This window comes from Mesocricetus auratus, unplaced genomic scaffold (assembly GCF_017639785.1).
Source record: "Mesocricetus auratus isolate SY011 unplaced genomic scaffold, BCM_Maur_2.0 Super-Scaffold_100676, whole genome shotgun sequence".
Classification (NCBI taxonomy): domain Eukaryota; kingdom Metazoa; phylum Chordata; class Mammalia; order Rodentia; family Cricetidae; genus Mesocricetus; species Mesocricetus auratus.
Genome location: NW_024429266.1, coordinates 33001355 through 33017566, shown reverse-complemented (window position 1 = coordinate 33017566; position 16212 = coordinate 33001355). Strand labels below are relative to the sequence as shown.

General features: G+C 42.0%; 1 protein-coding gene across 2 annotated transcripts in view; it reads left to right on the top strand.

Moving 5' to 3' along the window:
- The window catches only part of Astn1 (astrotactin 1), a 311034-nt gene that overhangs the window by 214524 nt on the left and 80298 nt on the right, over positions 1-16212 (top strand). For both annotated transcript variants that reach the window (XM_005071325.4, XM_005071326.4), the window contains exons 10-13: positions 2969-3106; positions 3580-3730; positions 12441-12607; positions 15593-15787. In XM_005071325.4, coding sequence (XP_005071382.1) covers positions 2969-3106; positions 3580-3730; positions 12441-12607; positions 15593-15787 — 651 coding nt within the window. The remainder of the gene's footprint in view (positions 1-2968; positions 3107-3579; positions 3731-12440; positions 12608-15592; positions 15788-16212) is intronic.

Here is a 16212-nt window from a genome sequence, read left to right as displayed (position 1 = left end):
TCTTAGTCTAAGAATTGTGCTAAGTACCCACTGCTGTGTAAGAATGCACACTCTACTTAATGATGATGAACCCAGAAAAAAGACAGATACAATTCAATACATGAATTGTAGCAGAGATTGTGCAATTTGGAAAGCAGACAGTCACTTGCTTAGCCTGAGCGTTGAAGACCAAGTTTCTGGGAGGACTTTCTGGAAGGGTTTGTGACTATAAATGAGTGTTTAAGTGGGTCAGTTGAGGCAAAGAAAAGAGATAAAATCCAGAAATAAATAATACTAGAAGCACGAGTAATGGGATCAAAAGTGTAGAAGGATGTTAGGAACTGCAATCATATGATGTGGAGGGAATGGAAGTATGAAGCATGATTGGGACCAGAAGAAGCTAAAGAAGTGATCAGACTGACATCTTCAGAACTTTGAGTTTTGATAAAGTTATAGATGACTTTTTCTTAGAAATACTGTGAGATGGTTGGGCAGGAAACCCACTTTTCCATAAAAATAATTAACCATCACAAATGTACTAGAATCTAATGTAATGTTTTCTTAGAACCTGTTACATTATCCAAGTAAAAGTATAATTTTAACCAAAATAGTAAACAAAGGTCAGTGTCCAATGAACCACAGAATTCTGATGCAGTTCAAACTTGTGGTTCTTCAGGAATGGTACATGTTAATGCTGCCCTTGTTCAAGCTGATTACACTAAGTGTCCACCTCAAGAATGTCCTTTATGAAGTCACACAAATGCCTGAAGGTTACTGTTGTGGGATATTTGTGTACTGTGTGAAGATACATGTTGTGACTGGTTTAATGAAGAGCTGATTGGTAAATAGCTAGGCAGAAAGAAGTAAGGAGGGATTTTCTGGTACAGTGAGGACTCAGGGAGAAGGGAGGCAGGGAGACAGCAGGTGATGCAAAGCAAACAGGATGTGCAGGAGGAGAGGTAACAACTATGAGACATGTGGCAGAATGTAGATTAATAGAAATGAGTTAATTTAAGTTATAAGAGCTAGTTAGGAACAAGTCTAAGCTAAGGCAAAGCTTTCATAATTAATAAAAAGTCTTCATGTCATTATTTGGGAGCTGACAGGACAGAGAAATACTAGTTACATACTTTTCTCATACCCAATGGCAGATGCTCAAATGCTTGTGTTTACAGCAGGGCCTTTTACAAAAGCCACCTCTCTGCACATTGAGCCTACCTGAGAGACTGCTTTCTCAGGCCTTGTGTGGATATTTGAGCATTATGTTAGTCACCATACGTAACTACTCTGTGTTTCACTACACTTTTCTTTTTAAGTCCCAGACTCAGGGAACCTTGTAAAGAACTCATCATCCTTGGATCAGCCTGTTATTGCCATATTGCCAGATGAATTTGTGTGTGTGTGTGTGTGTGTGTGTGTGTGTGTGTGTGTGTGTAAAGGTGCTGCTGTACCTTCAATAAATATTCCTGTTTGATTTCTTAAAAAGCAATAGCCTTTTGCCACCCCCGCACCAAGTCATAGGCTTGCCTTCTACCTAGATGCAGAAAGATCTGAGAGCCTCCTACAGAGTGAGAAACATCTCAGAGCATCGCCAGAAGTTCAGAGGACGCAGAAGAGTAGAGGACTAAGAAACAGGGCAGAAATGGGAAATATCTGCCAAATCAGGTCACATCCCACTTCCACAGAGATGTACCCCTCTCCCAGAATCCCTTGTGGTGTTGCTGGAATCTGTCTTCTCTTTCAGCAGTTCTGATGGCAAGGACCATCATTCAGGTCATGGGAAGACATTACACAACTGGGCATCCTCAGTCTGTAGATCTGCTCTGTGACCAGTATTCTGGGGCTACCTACCTACACACACACACACACACACACACACACACACACACACACACACACACATATATATATATATCAGAGAGAAGAAAAGACTGTGGGCTAGAAGAGAGAGGAGCAAGGCTCTGAAACATGGCTGTGACCAGCTTGCTGATGGTGCCAGTGCAGCGTTCTGCTTAATTGCAAATATCCTTCCATTGTTCCTCCCTCCACATCAAGTTGGGAGGAGACACTAGGCTGCTGCTGCCTTGTAATATTCCACCCACATTAGCTCTTATCCCTTAGACTATTCTTTTAACTGTGAATACAGAGCATTTTAATGTCTTTGAGATGAAATGAATGGCTAAATAAACAAATAATCTCTCCTGGTTTCCTTAAGCTTTCTCTTGAAATGCTGATTGATTCTTTTTTTTTTTCCTTTTAGCTCTTGTTGTAAGAATAAATAAAAAAAGAGTCTTCCCTGCATCCCATGGGTTATCATTGTTAGCTCAGGGTGTGGGTAGGAGTTCAGAAAATAAATCTGAGCCTGTTTTGTTCATTTGTTCTCATTTGTTCATCGCTCTCTTCTCACCCCTGGGGGCCCCTAACTTCAGTCACTTCTGTTCCTGTTATACAGAAGACAGAAAAGGAAACCTTCTCCCTGTCTTTTCCTTTTCTGGCTACCCCAGGCATGGAGAAACTCTGGCTGCACCTGAAGATATACAGTCACAGGATGAGGATGGGGGTGGCCAGTATCCCTTCTCAGTTAATCTGCTTCCAATTTTCATATGATTTAACACAAAGAAGGCCTGGCTTCAAATCTGAAGTCCACTTTTTATGACTCGATGAAAGCCACTTCTGCTGATATCTGGTGAAAGGGCACCATAATCAGATATTCTGCTCTTTGGCCCTATGGGTGGGATGAGGCCTCTCTGTCTTCCTCTGACTCAGCCAGCACAATTTCAACTGCAAAGGATGGGGATCATGAGAAAGGAGCAAATGATGACGGAATTCCAGATCCTCTGGTGTAGTTCTTATGCTACATCAAAACTACTTTGCGTGTGGGTCCCTGCTGAGTCCTCGGGAAGGCTGAAGAGGAGGCAGCTGGTGACAGAATGCTAGTGATGCGTTATGCTTAGCTGTAACCACCCTGTGTGTGTGCGTATCCACACAGATTTACCTACACCCTTGGGGAAGGCATGTGGTTGCCCCTCAGCAAGAGCTTCGTGATTCCGCCAGCTGAACTGGCCATCAATCCTTCAGCAAAGTGCAAGACTGACATGACTGTGATGGAAGATGCTGTTGAGGTCAGGTGAGTCTGGCTCAGGGGGTAAAGTAGAAAACGACCTGAAGGTACCAAAACTGGGGGTGGGGGAACTTATAACAAGCTGAAGTTGGCAAGCTGCCTTCAAGTTCCCCGGATACACAGCCAGGATCCGCTATTTATCTGGGTCAATACTGTATAACCCAAGGCTCATTCACTGGAAGAGGACATAAAATTAGAGTTTGTAAGCACTTCCCACAAACCTCAACGACTGACAGGCAATAAAATGTTAATATTCTTGCTTACATTCAGATCTCCTTCTTTGACCAGGCATTATAGCATTGGCTCATTTCCCAGATATGGTGAATGCCCATGATTTGTTAGCTCAAGGCTTTGAGTATGGCTAATCTTCAATTTTTATAAGAGTGAGACTAGAAAAACCAGACCAGATTGGAACATGGAATGTAAGAACACTTGTTGCTTTTGGAATCCCTTGATTCCTCCATTGCTTCTTCATACAGAGAGGAGCTGATGACATCATCATCCTTTGACAGCCTGGAAGTCCTCTTAGACTCCTTTGGGCCAGTGCGTGATTGCAGCAAAGATAATGGAGGCTGCAGTAAGAATTTTCGCTGTATTTCAGATCGCAAGTTGGACTCTACTGGTTGTGTGGTATGTCGAATTCTTCCATCCTGTAGGTTTCTGTATAGGGTGTGGGGGGTGACACATGATATTATCATACAAAAGAAAATATGGGTGACAGCCAGTTTTGACCATCTAGTCTAAATTAAGAACTTTTCTCTTGAGAGGAACGAGGAGTTAATAAGTCCATCAAGAAGTACCCACAGAGCATTACTAGGTGTTTAGATCTTCCCAGAGGAGTTTCCATAGGTCCAGTCTTACAAGATAGTTGGTAGGAGCTTTTTTAAAGACAACCAATTGCTTCAACAAATGACGTTGGCCCCAAGCGTAATAAGAAACTTTAGGAAAAGCCCACCCATAGCTAGGGAAATGAAAAGAATAGGTTATGCTACAAATGGTAGAGAAAAACCATAAGCAAAAATGGCATCAGGAGTGAGAGAGATGGCTCAGCTGTTAAAGGCTAAAGCTGACAAAAAAACAAAAACAAAAAACAAAACACCCAAAAGTTTATTTCTCAGCACCCATGCTTAGCTCTCTAGCTTCCTCTTTAGGGGCAGGCATCTCTGAGGGTTAGAGGTATACCTTGTCGGCATAATGAGTTCTAGGCCAGCCAGGGCAACACAGATCATATATATTGTGATCGGTTGGAGCCTACATCAAGGAAGCCATGCTTCTTTAAAAAAGTGGGTTTCTGTTTTATTTTGCTTTTTGTTTTCAGATCTATAAACTTAGCTAGTTTAAAAACAGGTGATATTGTTAACCAGTAAGACTTCTGGGGCTAGGACTACTATGCTATCTCCCAGGTTATAGAAATGAAGATGCTTCTGGACCAGGAAGGGAAATGGAGGCAGGAGCTGATGGAGCCATCAGAGCTGGTTCCTATATAGTAGCCATTGCTGTTTCTGCTAACACAATCATCTGTTTTTAGTCCTACCTTCCTTAGAGGTTTAGAGGGAGAATCATCAACTATTTAGGAAGGTAAAGGGGCTGGGTCAGGGAAGGGTGGCCAGGAGGATGTTCAAAGAATGGAGGAGGTAGGGAACATTAATTCAGACACAGTCTGCAGTATTGACTTGGGGGAAAGGACTGGGAACTTCCAGCCCTGGGGGTAGGTGGGGTATGGTGCCCCATTTAACTTCCTTTTCTGACAGTTGTGATGTGGGAGGGGACCCAGAGCATGGGAAAGCTGTGAGGATGCTGAGCCAACACCATCTTTCACCCTCCTTCTTGCCCAACTCTGAGCATCTGTTCCATTCAGGGATCTGTTGGGTGTCAATGATAAATGTCCAGGGTATAGTCTCCAAGCTGGTACCAACTAAGCTGCAGTCAGGAGGGGCCTGGCTTACATCAGAAAGAAGTGGACATGAAGAAAACCAAAGGAAAGATAAAGTTGCCCGGCAGATAGGAGGATCTGGCAGAAACCCAAAGAGGACAAAGAAGAACAGGGGGACAGGGACTCTTGGGGAAATACAATTGAAACACTTGTCAGTTCATGACTTCCACAGGCAGCCAGGAGTTGAGCTGACACCTATCAGTTTTCTCCTCCTTTGGCAAGTTCCACCCACCTGAATTTCCCAGGAGACAATTTCACTGTTCAAATGAGCTCCAAGATAAGGTACTTCTGTTTTTCTGTTTACCCCGATTTCAACCTTTCATTCCTTATTATTTTCTGGGGTCATTTTAAGTACTGAAACATGGGCATGGCATGTACCTATATGATGTTCCCTTGCCCATCCTTGTTAGCCACCCACATATGGTTTGAATATTCATATGGAAGAAATGACTTCCCCTTTCTTTCTGCCTCTTCCTATCAGGACCCTCTCTCCAGGGTGGGAGTTGCTTGTCAGGTGCCTTTCATTGGCCATCCTTGGCCTTTCACTTGGTATGTGTGTAGCTGTGCTGATGGAGTCCTATAGTTTCCACATTGTAATCCGTGAGACGGAGCTAGCAGGAATAGTTCTGATGAATATGCATTTGCAGAATTGGAGCCACTGCAGAAAGTCACCCAATTATACCAGTACTGTATTAGCATAATTCTTTGAAGTCACTGCTCCACGTGGCTCCAGAGGGAAAGGGGCCAGACTGACTGGCAGACATACCCTATTCACTGTTTCTCATTGGCTATGAAGAATATAATCCCTAAGCAAAAGGGTAGAGTATGTGAGAACTCACACAAGGTATCATGAGGCTTGTGACCCTACTGAAAATACATCTATGGAATCTCACTTCAGCTTGACCTGACTCTATATTCATATTGACTCAAAGTCCTGGTTTGTTAGCAGAGTGGTCCTTCACTGGAGGTGAGCCAGAGGCAAAGATAATCTGTACCCACAACAGCTTGAGAATTGACTCACCTCTGCACATAGACACTTATTTTCAGTCTTTTGTGTGTTGAAGGGAAAGACTTACCAAAAAAGACTCATTTTTATGAAAAGAGAAAAGCATGAGAAACTAGAGCATGCAGGACCTTCAGGAGTCTGGGAAGGAGTCAGAGATATGGAGTTTGAAGAAGATGCAGCTGTGTATTTTCTAATTTAACCCAAGCTAGACAGGTAGGATTCATGTTACGCCCACGCCACCTGCTCAAAGAATTCTAGAATGAATTCTTTCTAGGAAGACTCAGTTATGCATCAACTCCCAGGGGTTAATTGCCTCCAGTTAATTATCCTGTTGTTTGTATAGTCTCCAAGGACAGGAAACAAATACCTTTGAAAGACAGAAACTTGTGCAAGCTTCAACACATCATTACAAAAATGCAACTACTCTCCACTAACCAGGGACTGAATGCTTCCAGAGAATTCCCAGAGCATAAGGCTACCACCCGCTACTGATGGCCAGACCTCCAAGTCTTCTCCCTCAGATACCTTCATATTGTTGTTGGAACAAATTACAATGCTTTTGGTGGCTTAAAGCTATATAATGCATTATACAACAATTCTACATGCAAGGATTCTTGCTGGCCCGAAATTAAGGCATAGTCAGGACTGTATTCCTTTCTGGAGGTCCTAGAGAGAACTGATTTCTTTACCTTTTTCAGTGACTAGAGTGCATACACTTTTCTAAATGCAGGAATCTACTGGTACACCTCTAAATCTAGAAATGTTGTATTTTTCTAACCATTATTCTGTAACATATTTCTCTTTCATGCTGTGTCCCTCTTCCACTTTTAACAAAGCCTGTGATTACATCAAGTGGATATTAATAATCCAAAATAATCCTCTCATCTAAAGATCCTTGATTTAATCCGATCTGTAAAGTCTTTTTGGCCCTGTAAGGTTTGCTATGCTCTTGCATTTCTATGATTCTATTACAGACAAGTTTGAAGGAACCATTCATGAATAATGGTAGTGGGAACTGAGTAGACTTAGCAGATGGAACTCTAGCCTCCCCACTCCAGTTCCAGTTTTCATAAGGATTTCCTTATCAACTATTATATAGTGTGTGGGGGGTCATTCATGCCTTCATGTGGAGGACAGAGGTCACCACCAATTGACCAATTGTCTTTCTTAATCAGTACTCACCTTATTCTTTAAGATGAGTTCTCTCACTAAACCTAGATGTTGAAAATTCTGCAAGACAACCTCTCTGAAAGCCACAAAGCCCCAGAGATCCTTATGTGTATCTCTCCCCATCACTGAGATTACAGAGATCCATATGGACAAAATTTGTATTTCTGTGCGTGTTGGGAATGTGAACTCACATCCTCACACTTGGGCAACAATCGCTTTACTAACTGATCCATCTTGCCAACCCCCTTCGTTCTTGTCAAGCCTACCTACTGAGATTCAACACTAAATGTGTCTTGAAAGTTAGAAAATTGCTACCACTGCTAGACCAAAAATAAAGGAAATGGGAATCCCACATTCCTTCCTCATCTACACACTCACACTCATGCTGAAAATGCCCAGCAAATGCTTTTGCTTTGTAAGACATTGAAATACACTAGATAACTAGACTGTGGCCATGCATGGAGGGGTGTCAACATCCCTGCATTCTTATGTGTGGAACACATGACCTTCCCTGCCTGATAATTCTGCTGTAATGACCGATGAATTGCTCAGGGACTCTGATACCCTTCCTCCACATGCGGTCCACTATGGTTTCCTATAACGTGTGTCATTTTACCTTTGCTAGAGCACAGATGTGCAGGGACCATTTGAGATAAGCATCTCTCCTTCTCTCTGCAGGACAATAAGTAAATTAATACACTTCAGAGATTTCTAGAGAAATTGGGGCAGGAAACCATAGCAGCTGAAATAGAAATTTAACTACATCACACTTTTCCCCTTGGGAGAAGCCCTGCATATCTTGGACCAGTATGTCAAAACCCATCAAGAAATTGTGGAAATCATCACTGGCAAAATGAATGAGATTGCCACGTAGTAAAAAAGAACCTGTCTCCAGCAGAAAATGTGGCCGCATGCCTTAGGAATCATCCAACTAAGGTGAAGCAAGCTTAGTTGCTGGAATCTGTCCCTCATCTCCCAAGGGGCACAAATAAACTCATGCATCCATCAGTCATATCCATCTGCCAACAGAATATCTTCTTTGTAATCTGGAACTGAGATGTCTGCGGTCTCCAATTTAATCTCCTAAGTGATTAATCAACCAAAACTCATTGGAAGAAAAAGGGGAAAAGACGACAAAGAGAAGGATTTGAATGGGGAAAATCATTTTAATCTCATTAGCAAATTGTGCCTTAGACTAGTAATGAGTCAAGAAGCCATGAACATCTCATGAAAGATGATTAACCTTGTGTGTTTTAGGGGTCACTGAAATATGAGCTCATTTATTAGACCTTCCTGGTGAGGAAGGGCTATGGGTATAATAAATGGAGTTTTCTTTTTCAGTCTATAGTTCACAAAGTCCCTGGGACTACTAAATATAACCTATGCAAAGTAGGGTTGGCATATGACCTTGGGGCTCTCTCCTGGGCAAATGGTTCTCATTCAAGGACCAAATAGAAGGATTATCCACAGCCAGGAGCAGAGACTACCCAACTCTTGCCAACAGAAAATTCAACTTCTGTAGACAAGATCTCCTCAGACCCCATGTCTGGGGTTGCACCTACTTCCAGAAGCAGGACCACAGTTGACTGTAGCCTCTCTTTATATTCAGATAAAAAATTTGTGGAAATCTGAAATTTGAATGCATTAACAGAAGGCACGTGAGAAACCAAATTTATTCCATGGATGCTTGAATGATTAGCTCCCTAGGGAATGGGTGCTCTGGGTACCAAGAGTTATGAAGAAATCTCAGTCTTTCATTTCAACATTGTTTTTCCTGGAAATATTTCTAAAATGCTCTGAACTACCTCCCAAGTTAGTTACAGTACAATAAAGATAATTGCATCTTTCTCAGTGACTGAGGATCTTGTTTTGCCTTCAAGGTCATCACTCTAGACAGCTTGCAGTGTTTTGTTTTAAAATAGTTCCACTAATAACATGGTGTGTGTGTGTGTGTGTGTGTGTGTGTGTGTGTGTGTGTGTGTGAAGAGGGACACAGGAAAACTATTAGGCTAAATCTATAAGTCCATAATTGATCCAAGAATATGCTTCAGAAGTGGCTTAAAATAATCAAATAGCAGAGCTACAGGCTTGTTTTACATTGTTTATGCATTGCCTTTGTTTCTTTCAAGGAATCCAGATTTTATTACAGGTACACAGCTAAATGTCAGAAACACATGCAAGCTTTGGAGTCAGACATATCTAAACTCAAAGTTTGTTTCTGTCTGTCCTTTCCTACCATAGTGGCCTTAAACAAGTTTGTTTTTCTGAGCTACCTATAATATAGAGAAGACAAAGTGCACCTGTGATGTTGGGACTGCAGAAAAATACACATATACTTATAAGAAAAAAATTCAATGTGGAAAAAATATCTAATGTTGTCTTCTCTCCAAATCTTTTAAGAGTATATGAACATCAGGTGGTCCAATTAGGAATAGCCCTGGTCATCTAGGCATTAGAGCCAGGCAAGATGTGAATACACCAGGATGTGGAATTCTGGAACAAAGCCTGCTCATGTTTCATTCAGTGAAGTATTTGTCAAAAGTTATGCATGATGGAGCACTCTGAAAAAAAAAGCAGGTGGCTGAGAAGCTGGGGAGTACTGGCTGGGGACTGATAGCGCTATCTGGTGTGAGGGTTGAAATTAGTTAAGCAGTATTAAGCTTTATCTCTGCTTGATGGCTTCTAACAAGCTTTATAAAAGGTGTTAGTGGGGGAGAGCAACTCCTGGCCACAAATACAAGACATTTAATTCCGATAGCATTTCCTGTCTCCATACCCAAATCATGCCTGCGCAGCCACATGGTGCCTAAGCCAGACCCCTCTGGTAACACATCTGGCCGAACAGCTGGGTGACCAAGGAGCTTGATGGGGCGCTAACAAATCATGGGGTGCAATCCTCGGCTTCTTCATTTGCTTGCTTCCCCATATCCATTATGGGGAACATCTGGGTGTACACAGCATGGGCTAGGCCTTGGAATTGGTTTTAAATGCTGCCACCTTTCAACTTTCCATCTGCCTTCTTGGGAAGAGGGGATGGACCAAACTGGGGGTCTGGCATGTCCTGGGAGGGCATTTGTTTAGGAAATTGTAGAACTGGTGTCAGTAAACAGTGTAAATCCTGCTGTGATCATTGACTGAGGAGGGAGGAGGGAGGAGAGGTGGCTTTTCAGAGCCACATCTGCTGAAGCACTAAGCTGTGTGCTAAGCCAAGGTAGCTGGCATATGAGAGAGAGGACAAGCCAGGCAATGGGGAATGAAGGGAGACTCATCACACTGTGCCAGGTTTCAGAAGTTTTGTTTGGGTTTTGGAGGAGTGCATACAGAAGATAAATAGATTAGATAGATAGATAGATAGATAGATAGATAGATAGATAGATAGATAATAGACTGATGATATTTAGATGTCTATATAGATGATAGACACATAGATATCTATATAGATGGTGGGTAAATAGATGATACATAGAATAGATAGATGATACATACATAGATATCTAGATATATGATACTAGCTAGACGATAGATTGATGGATGATAAATTGATAGTTGATACATAGATATTTGATTAATAGATGATAGATGGTTAATACATGATAGATACACAGATGATTGATAGCTGATAGACAGATACATAGATAGATAGATAGATAGATAGATAGATAGATAGATAGGATAAGATATAATCTTTAAAATCCTGGAATCAAATCTAGACATACTCTCAGCTCTGCCCCACTCTAGCTGCTTAAGCCTGGCCTTCATGTATGCCTTCTGCCCAGTCTGTTAGAATCAGTGTTAATATTAATGCATAGCATCTTCACACGGGCACATGAATCCCGGTAGCAAAAATTAAAATAAAATTTAAAAGTGGGATTTTAGAGATTCTAGTGCAATATCTTGAGTTCCCTTGTTCTGGAATGAGGGTGACACATAGTGAGAGAAAATAGCACAGGCTCAGTTTTCAGACATCACTCAGAGTCTGCGTGTGACATAGGAGCACTGAGTCAGGATGCCACAGATGATCTTCCAGAGATTCAAGTGTGTGCCTTCTTGAAACAACTATGATTCTAGGAGTTAAAGACTCTGTGCCTCAGTTTCCTCACATGAGTCACCCTCCCCACCTCATGGGCTTTTTTGAGGGTAGGTGACTTAGTTTTTACTGCTGTGAAGAGACCCCATGACCATGTCAAGCCTTATAAAGAAACATTGAATGGGTGTTGGCTCGCTTTCAGATTTAGAGGTTCAGTCCATTATCGCCATGGTAGGGAGCATCGTGGTGTGCAGGCCGATGTGGTGCTGGACCTCATCTTGACGGAGAGGCGACAGGAAGTTGACTGTCACACTGAAGCTTGAGAAAAGAGGCCTCAAAGTCTGCTCTCACAGTGACACAAGTCCTCCAACAAGGCCACACCTACTAGTAGTGCCACTATCTCTGGGGGCCATTTTCTTTCAAACCACCACATTTGGATTAGACAATGAGGTAGTGGGGTCTGTGAAAGTGTTCCTGGGACTCGCCTTGCTCCATGACCTTTCCCAGGATCTGAAGTTTTTGTGATTTTCGCCTTTGCTGTCACCCTTGAGAAGTTGACTGGGGACAATTAAGGCAGGAGAGCAAACATTTCATATTAAAACTAGCTGGCCAAACCCAAGCACAGCACCTGCAAGTGCTCATGTAGTCAGTGATGTCTGCTGTGTGGCTTCCAAGGAGTATCTTTGAGATAGCTCAGGATTTCCTACTGTGGGAGGCTTCACACTCCTCTTCAAAGCTACAGGAAATGTCTCCTTCCACCCTCAAACTGGCAGCCCTGGCTCACTCCATTTCTCCATTGTCGCCAACTGGTACCAACATTGATAAAGTGCCCTTTTAATGTGAAGTTCAAACAGCACCACTGCTTTCCCTCGTCCCCAGGAATCCCAGCTTAATGCATTTTAATTCTGGCCCATCATTTTACCTATCCTGCCAACCCGAGGTCCAATTGGGAAGCAGCACTCTTCTCTAGCTCCATGCCAGCCTGCTCAAAGCCAGAGGCTTAATGCAAATGTGTATGAGTTGTGCCCAGAGAGAAGCAGAAAGACATCAAAAAAGGGCTCCTTGATTTTAAAAGGAGGCAAAAAGGCTACAGGAAATCCATGGATTATTTGCCAGGGGTAAGAGGTTCACATGGAGTGTGTCAGTGGTTGCACTTGGGTCTCTTGTTTTATCCACTTGTGTGGATGCTTTCTGGTTGTTCCAGTGCCCGTCAGGACTCAGCCCCATGAAGGACAGCTCAGGCTGCTATGACCGCCACATTGGAGTAGACTGCTCAGATGGTTTCAACGGCGGCTGCGAACAGCTGTGTCTCCAGCAGATGGCGCCTTTTCCAGATGACCCCACCTTGTACAACATACTCATGTTCTGCGGGTGAGTAAGTAGCTGTGACGTTGCTGGGCCAAGAGACTTTTGGTGCTGAAACCCCAGTAGGTCCTTGTGAATGGACTGGTCACTGCCTAGGCTCTAAGGGGAGACCCGGTACCATAGGACGAGCATTTTGATAGTCTACTTAGAGGAACCTTATAGCAAGTCTAGTCCGGAGACTACAGAAATGAAGCCTCTGGCTTACCTGAAAGCAAAAATTAACCACACGGTTTACATAGATCATTGCCCAATTAAACCAGGATGTTGCAAGCTTTGCCTTTCAGGAACTAATGATGTGTCTTGTGATAGAAACTGTTCCAATGGTCCAAAACCTGAGAAGGATTATGCAAAACTTCCAGATTATCAAATAAGGGAAGGAGGAATGGTTTAAACAAAAATGAAAACTTCAAATTCTGCTCCCAAAGCCCCTGTATTTTGCATAGCCCTCCCTCCTTCGGCAAAGTCATTAGTTCCTCCTGGCATACAGCTCTTCCTGTGATCAGCTCTCCTCCCCACCCATGTGAGGGAACAGGGTGGGCGATGCTGCCCCATTTCACAGGTGAGGAAAGCAATGTCCCTTGAGGCAAACTATCTCCCTCAAGACTGGAAAGTCAGTGTTGTGAAGATAAGGAGCAAAATTCAGGCCCTTTCTGACTTTTTAAAAGCTCTGCAGTTTTCCCAAAATTTTAAATTTGTATCGCTGAGTGAAATTATATTTAAAGCTATTTTCATGCTATATTTATCAAGTAAATAAAGATTTGGCCAATTTTCCTATGCCCATAGATTGCTTATCTATCCTTTTATTTTTCTCCCTTCCCAACCTCCCTGCTTCTGCCCCCACTCTCCAGCCCTACCCTGTTGCTGCAAGTGAGCTGGGGTGCTCACACAGCACACTGACCATTAGGTTGCTGAAGAAAGCAGCATTTAGGTTCATGTCATCAAGGATCTCACCATCTAATAAGTTTGCAATGAAAATCAATGTTTATAGTCATAAAACTATGTTAGGGGCTTGCTAAAAGCCGGTGCCTGCTGAGTAACCATGGAAAGATTTCCAGTGCACTTGTAATGTTATTTTATTGTATTTTATCTCATTTCTTTGCAATTGAGCAATTTTCATATTTAGTTTCTTGTAAAATCCCATTCCATAAATAGAAGCTTGCTCTAAATTTTAGTGTTCTTTATAATGTGACCATTAAGGTTGACCCACTTCAATTAATGGAAGCAGACTCAGCCAAAGTTACATCCTTTTTTATTTGCTATATATACATTTCATCACCCGCTTGTGTAGAGAACCTAGTTAGGTGTTAGATACAAGGGAACAACAGGATGCCCAGCCTGAACTTCCTTCTCAAAAAGCGTTTGTTGTGCAATACTTGGACAGAAGAATGAGACTTGGGGCCATAGGGAAGAGACAGACAATTGTCAAGATACTTAAGATGGACTGAAATGGGACCAGCCAGATTTAATTCCCATCACCGAAACTGTGGTGTATTTGTCTAGAGGAAGGAACCACTTCAAGGTCTTGTCCCAGACCTCCAATGAGTCATGGATTTAGTCCTCTGTGGGTCTTGAATCACACCCATTCCCTGAACAATGGCCATGATTTCTCACTGGACTTTCTTTCTGGTTTCAGTTGGAAATGGGCACATGTTGATTAGTGTTACTCGAGGCACTATATATAATCTCCCAGATATATCCTGCTTTGAGGTTCTTGTAAGTCACACACACTTATAATTAAAAAGCTCCATTCACACCTGTTCACACAACTGTATAAATGGGAAATGGGGGAAATTAGCAGTTAAGCTTGTTTGCCCACCATCCTCATTTGCACCTCTGCTAATAATAATAGCAACATTTAGCCAGCATTAGCTGTACCATCAACATGGTGTAACTTCTGTATGTTGAATATATAAATTAGTTTCCTCTACACTCTAGAGCAATAGCTACTCCTGCCACCCTTCTTGCAATTTTGGAAATTAAATCTCGTAAGAGTTTAATCAGCTGTCCCAGAGTTACACAGTTAAGGACAGCATTAATGTTGTTACAGTATTATGTCTCACTTCTTAAAGCTATGATCCTTTGTTCCTCTATAAAGACTGAAGCTTTTAACTTATCACAGTTACTACAGGTAGTGATAATTGATGTATTCGGTATCATAATCATCTTATATTTTAAATTTGTTGTATTTCTAAGGATGAAAAAACTTTCTTTAACGACAGCCTTATTAAAGAATTAAGTCTTACTTGAGTTAGTACTCATAAAATAACCACAAATAAAGTCCAATTAATGACTTATGAGTCACTGACCCATGCTTACCAAATTAGTATTACTTTCCCATTAAAGCAGTACAATGAGGAAAGCACGAGGAAGCGGTTGTTAGTTTATGAAGCACACAGTATTCACACTGTGCCCTGGCATCTATTTAGTTCAGGATATCAACACTGAATCGAGGGGAGTATGTATGAGTTGCTGGCTTGTTTGTATGTATTCAAGGAGAACACAGCTAGAAGATCATAAATCTTCCTCATTTCTTAGTTGACTTGCCACAGGACCAGATTAGAGAGTTATTAATTTCTTAAGCACACTGTCACTCTTTTGCTGCCTAATTACACTACAAACAAATGCAGAAGCTCCACAGAATATTCTTGAGAGAAGTGCTGGCATAGCTTTTATTTTAAGTATGTTAACTCACTTATAAGCAGATCTCCTCTACTTCTTTAGAAATTAGAGGGCTAGGACAGGTGGATGTTCTCAGTCCAAAAGACTTTATCATCTAAGGAAAAGTAAAACATTTGATGTGGCCATGATGGAAAGTACCTCAATTTATAGATGAAGAAACTGAGTTTTAAGAGACCCAAATCAAATTGGATTATTCCTAGCTTGCGCTCATCTGACATTTCTCTAGAGCACATTGCTTCCCAATTGTTGAGCTGTTTTCTATGATGACTCATTGATGAATATCTTCTTATCTTGAGATCTCTATCCTGTTAGGTGTATTGAAGACTACAAGCTTGGGGTGGATGGACGGTCTTGCCAACTTGTCACAGAGACTTGCCCAGAGGGAGGTGACTGTGCAGAAAGCAGAGAGGTCCCCATGAACCAGACTCTCTTTGGAGAAATGTTCTTTGGTTACAACAACCAGTCCAAGGAAGTAGCTGCTGGACAGGTGCTAAAAGGAACATTCAGGTGAACTTCATATGCATAGAGTTGACTTTTCAGGAGTGTTGTTGCTTCCTCTGTGAAGAGTCTTAGTCTCAGCATGAAGTTGTATATCTTGGACCAGAGTAAATGTGATATACCTAAAGGAACAGATTGTGTTCTTGCCCATAATCCTGTTCAAGTCTACACTCTTCATTCAATAATCCAAGAAGCATGCCAGGTGTATGGTAAAACCTTAAGAGAAATCTTACATCCAGATTTCACATTGAAGCCACACTAAAATGTTCAAGTTCCATTTTACCTCCAAATCTTAAGACCTGGATTGTGAGTGAATCTAGAGCAGCAGTCCTCAGAATGAGCACAAAGATTTCTTGGACATCACTGGACTTCTTCAGGGTGTACTTAGGTTCTTAGGTTCTGCCAGGGTGTACTTAGGTTCTGCCTATTGGAAA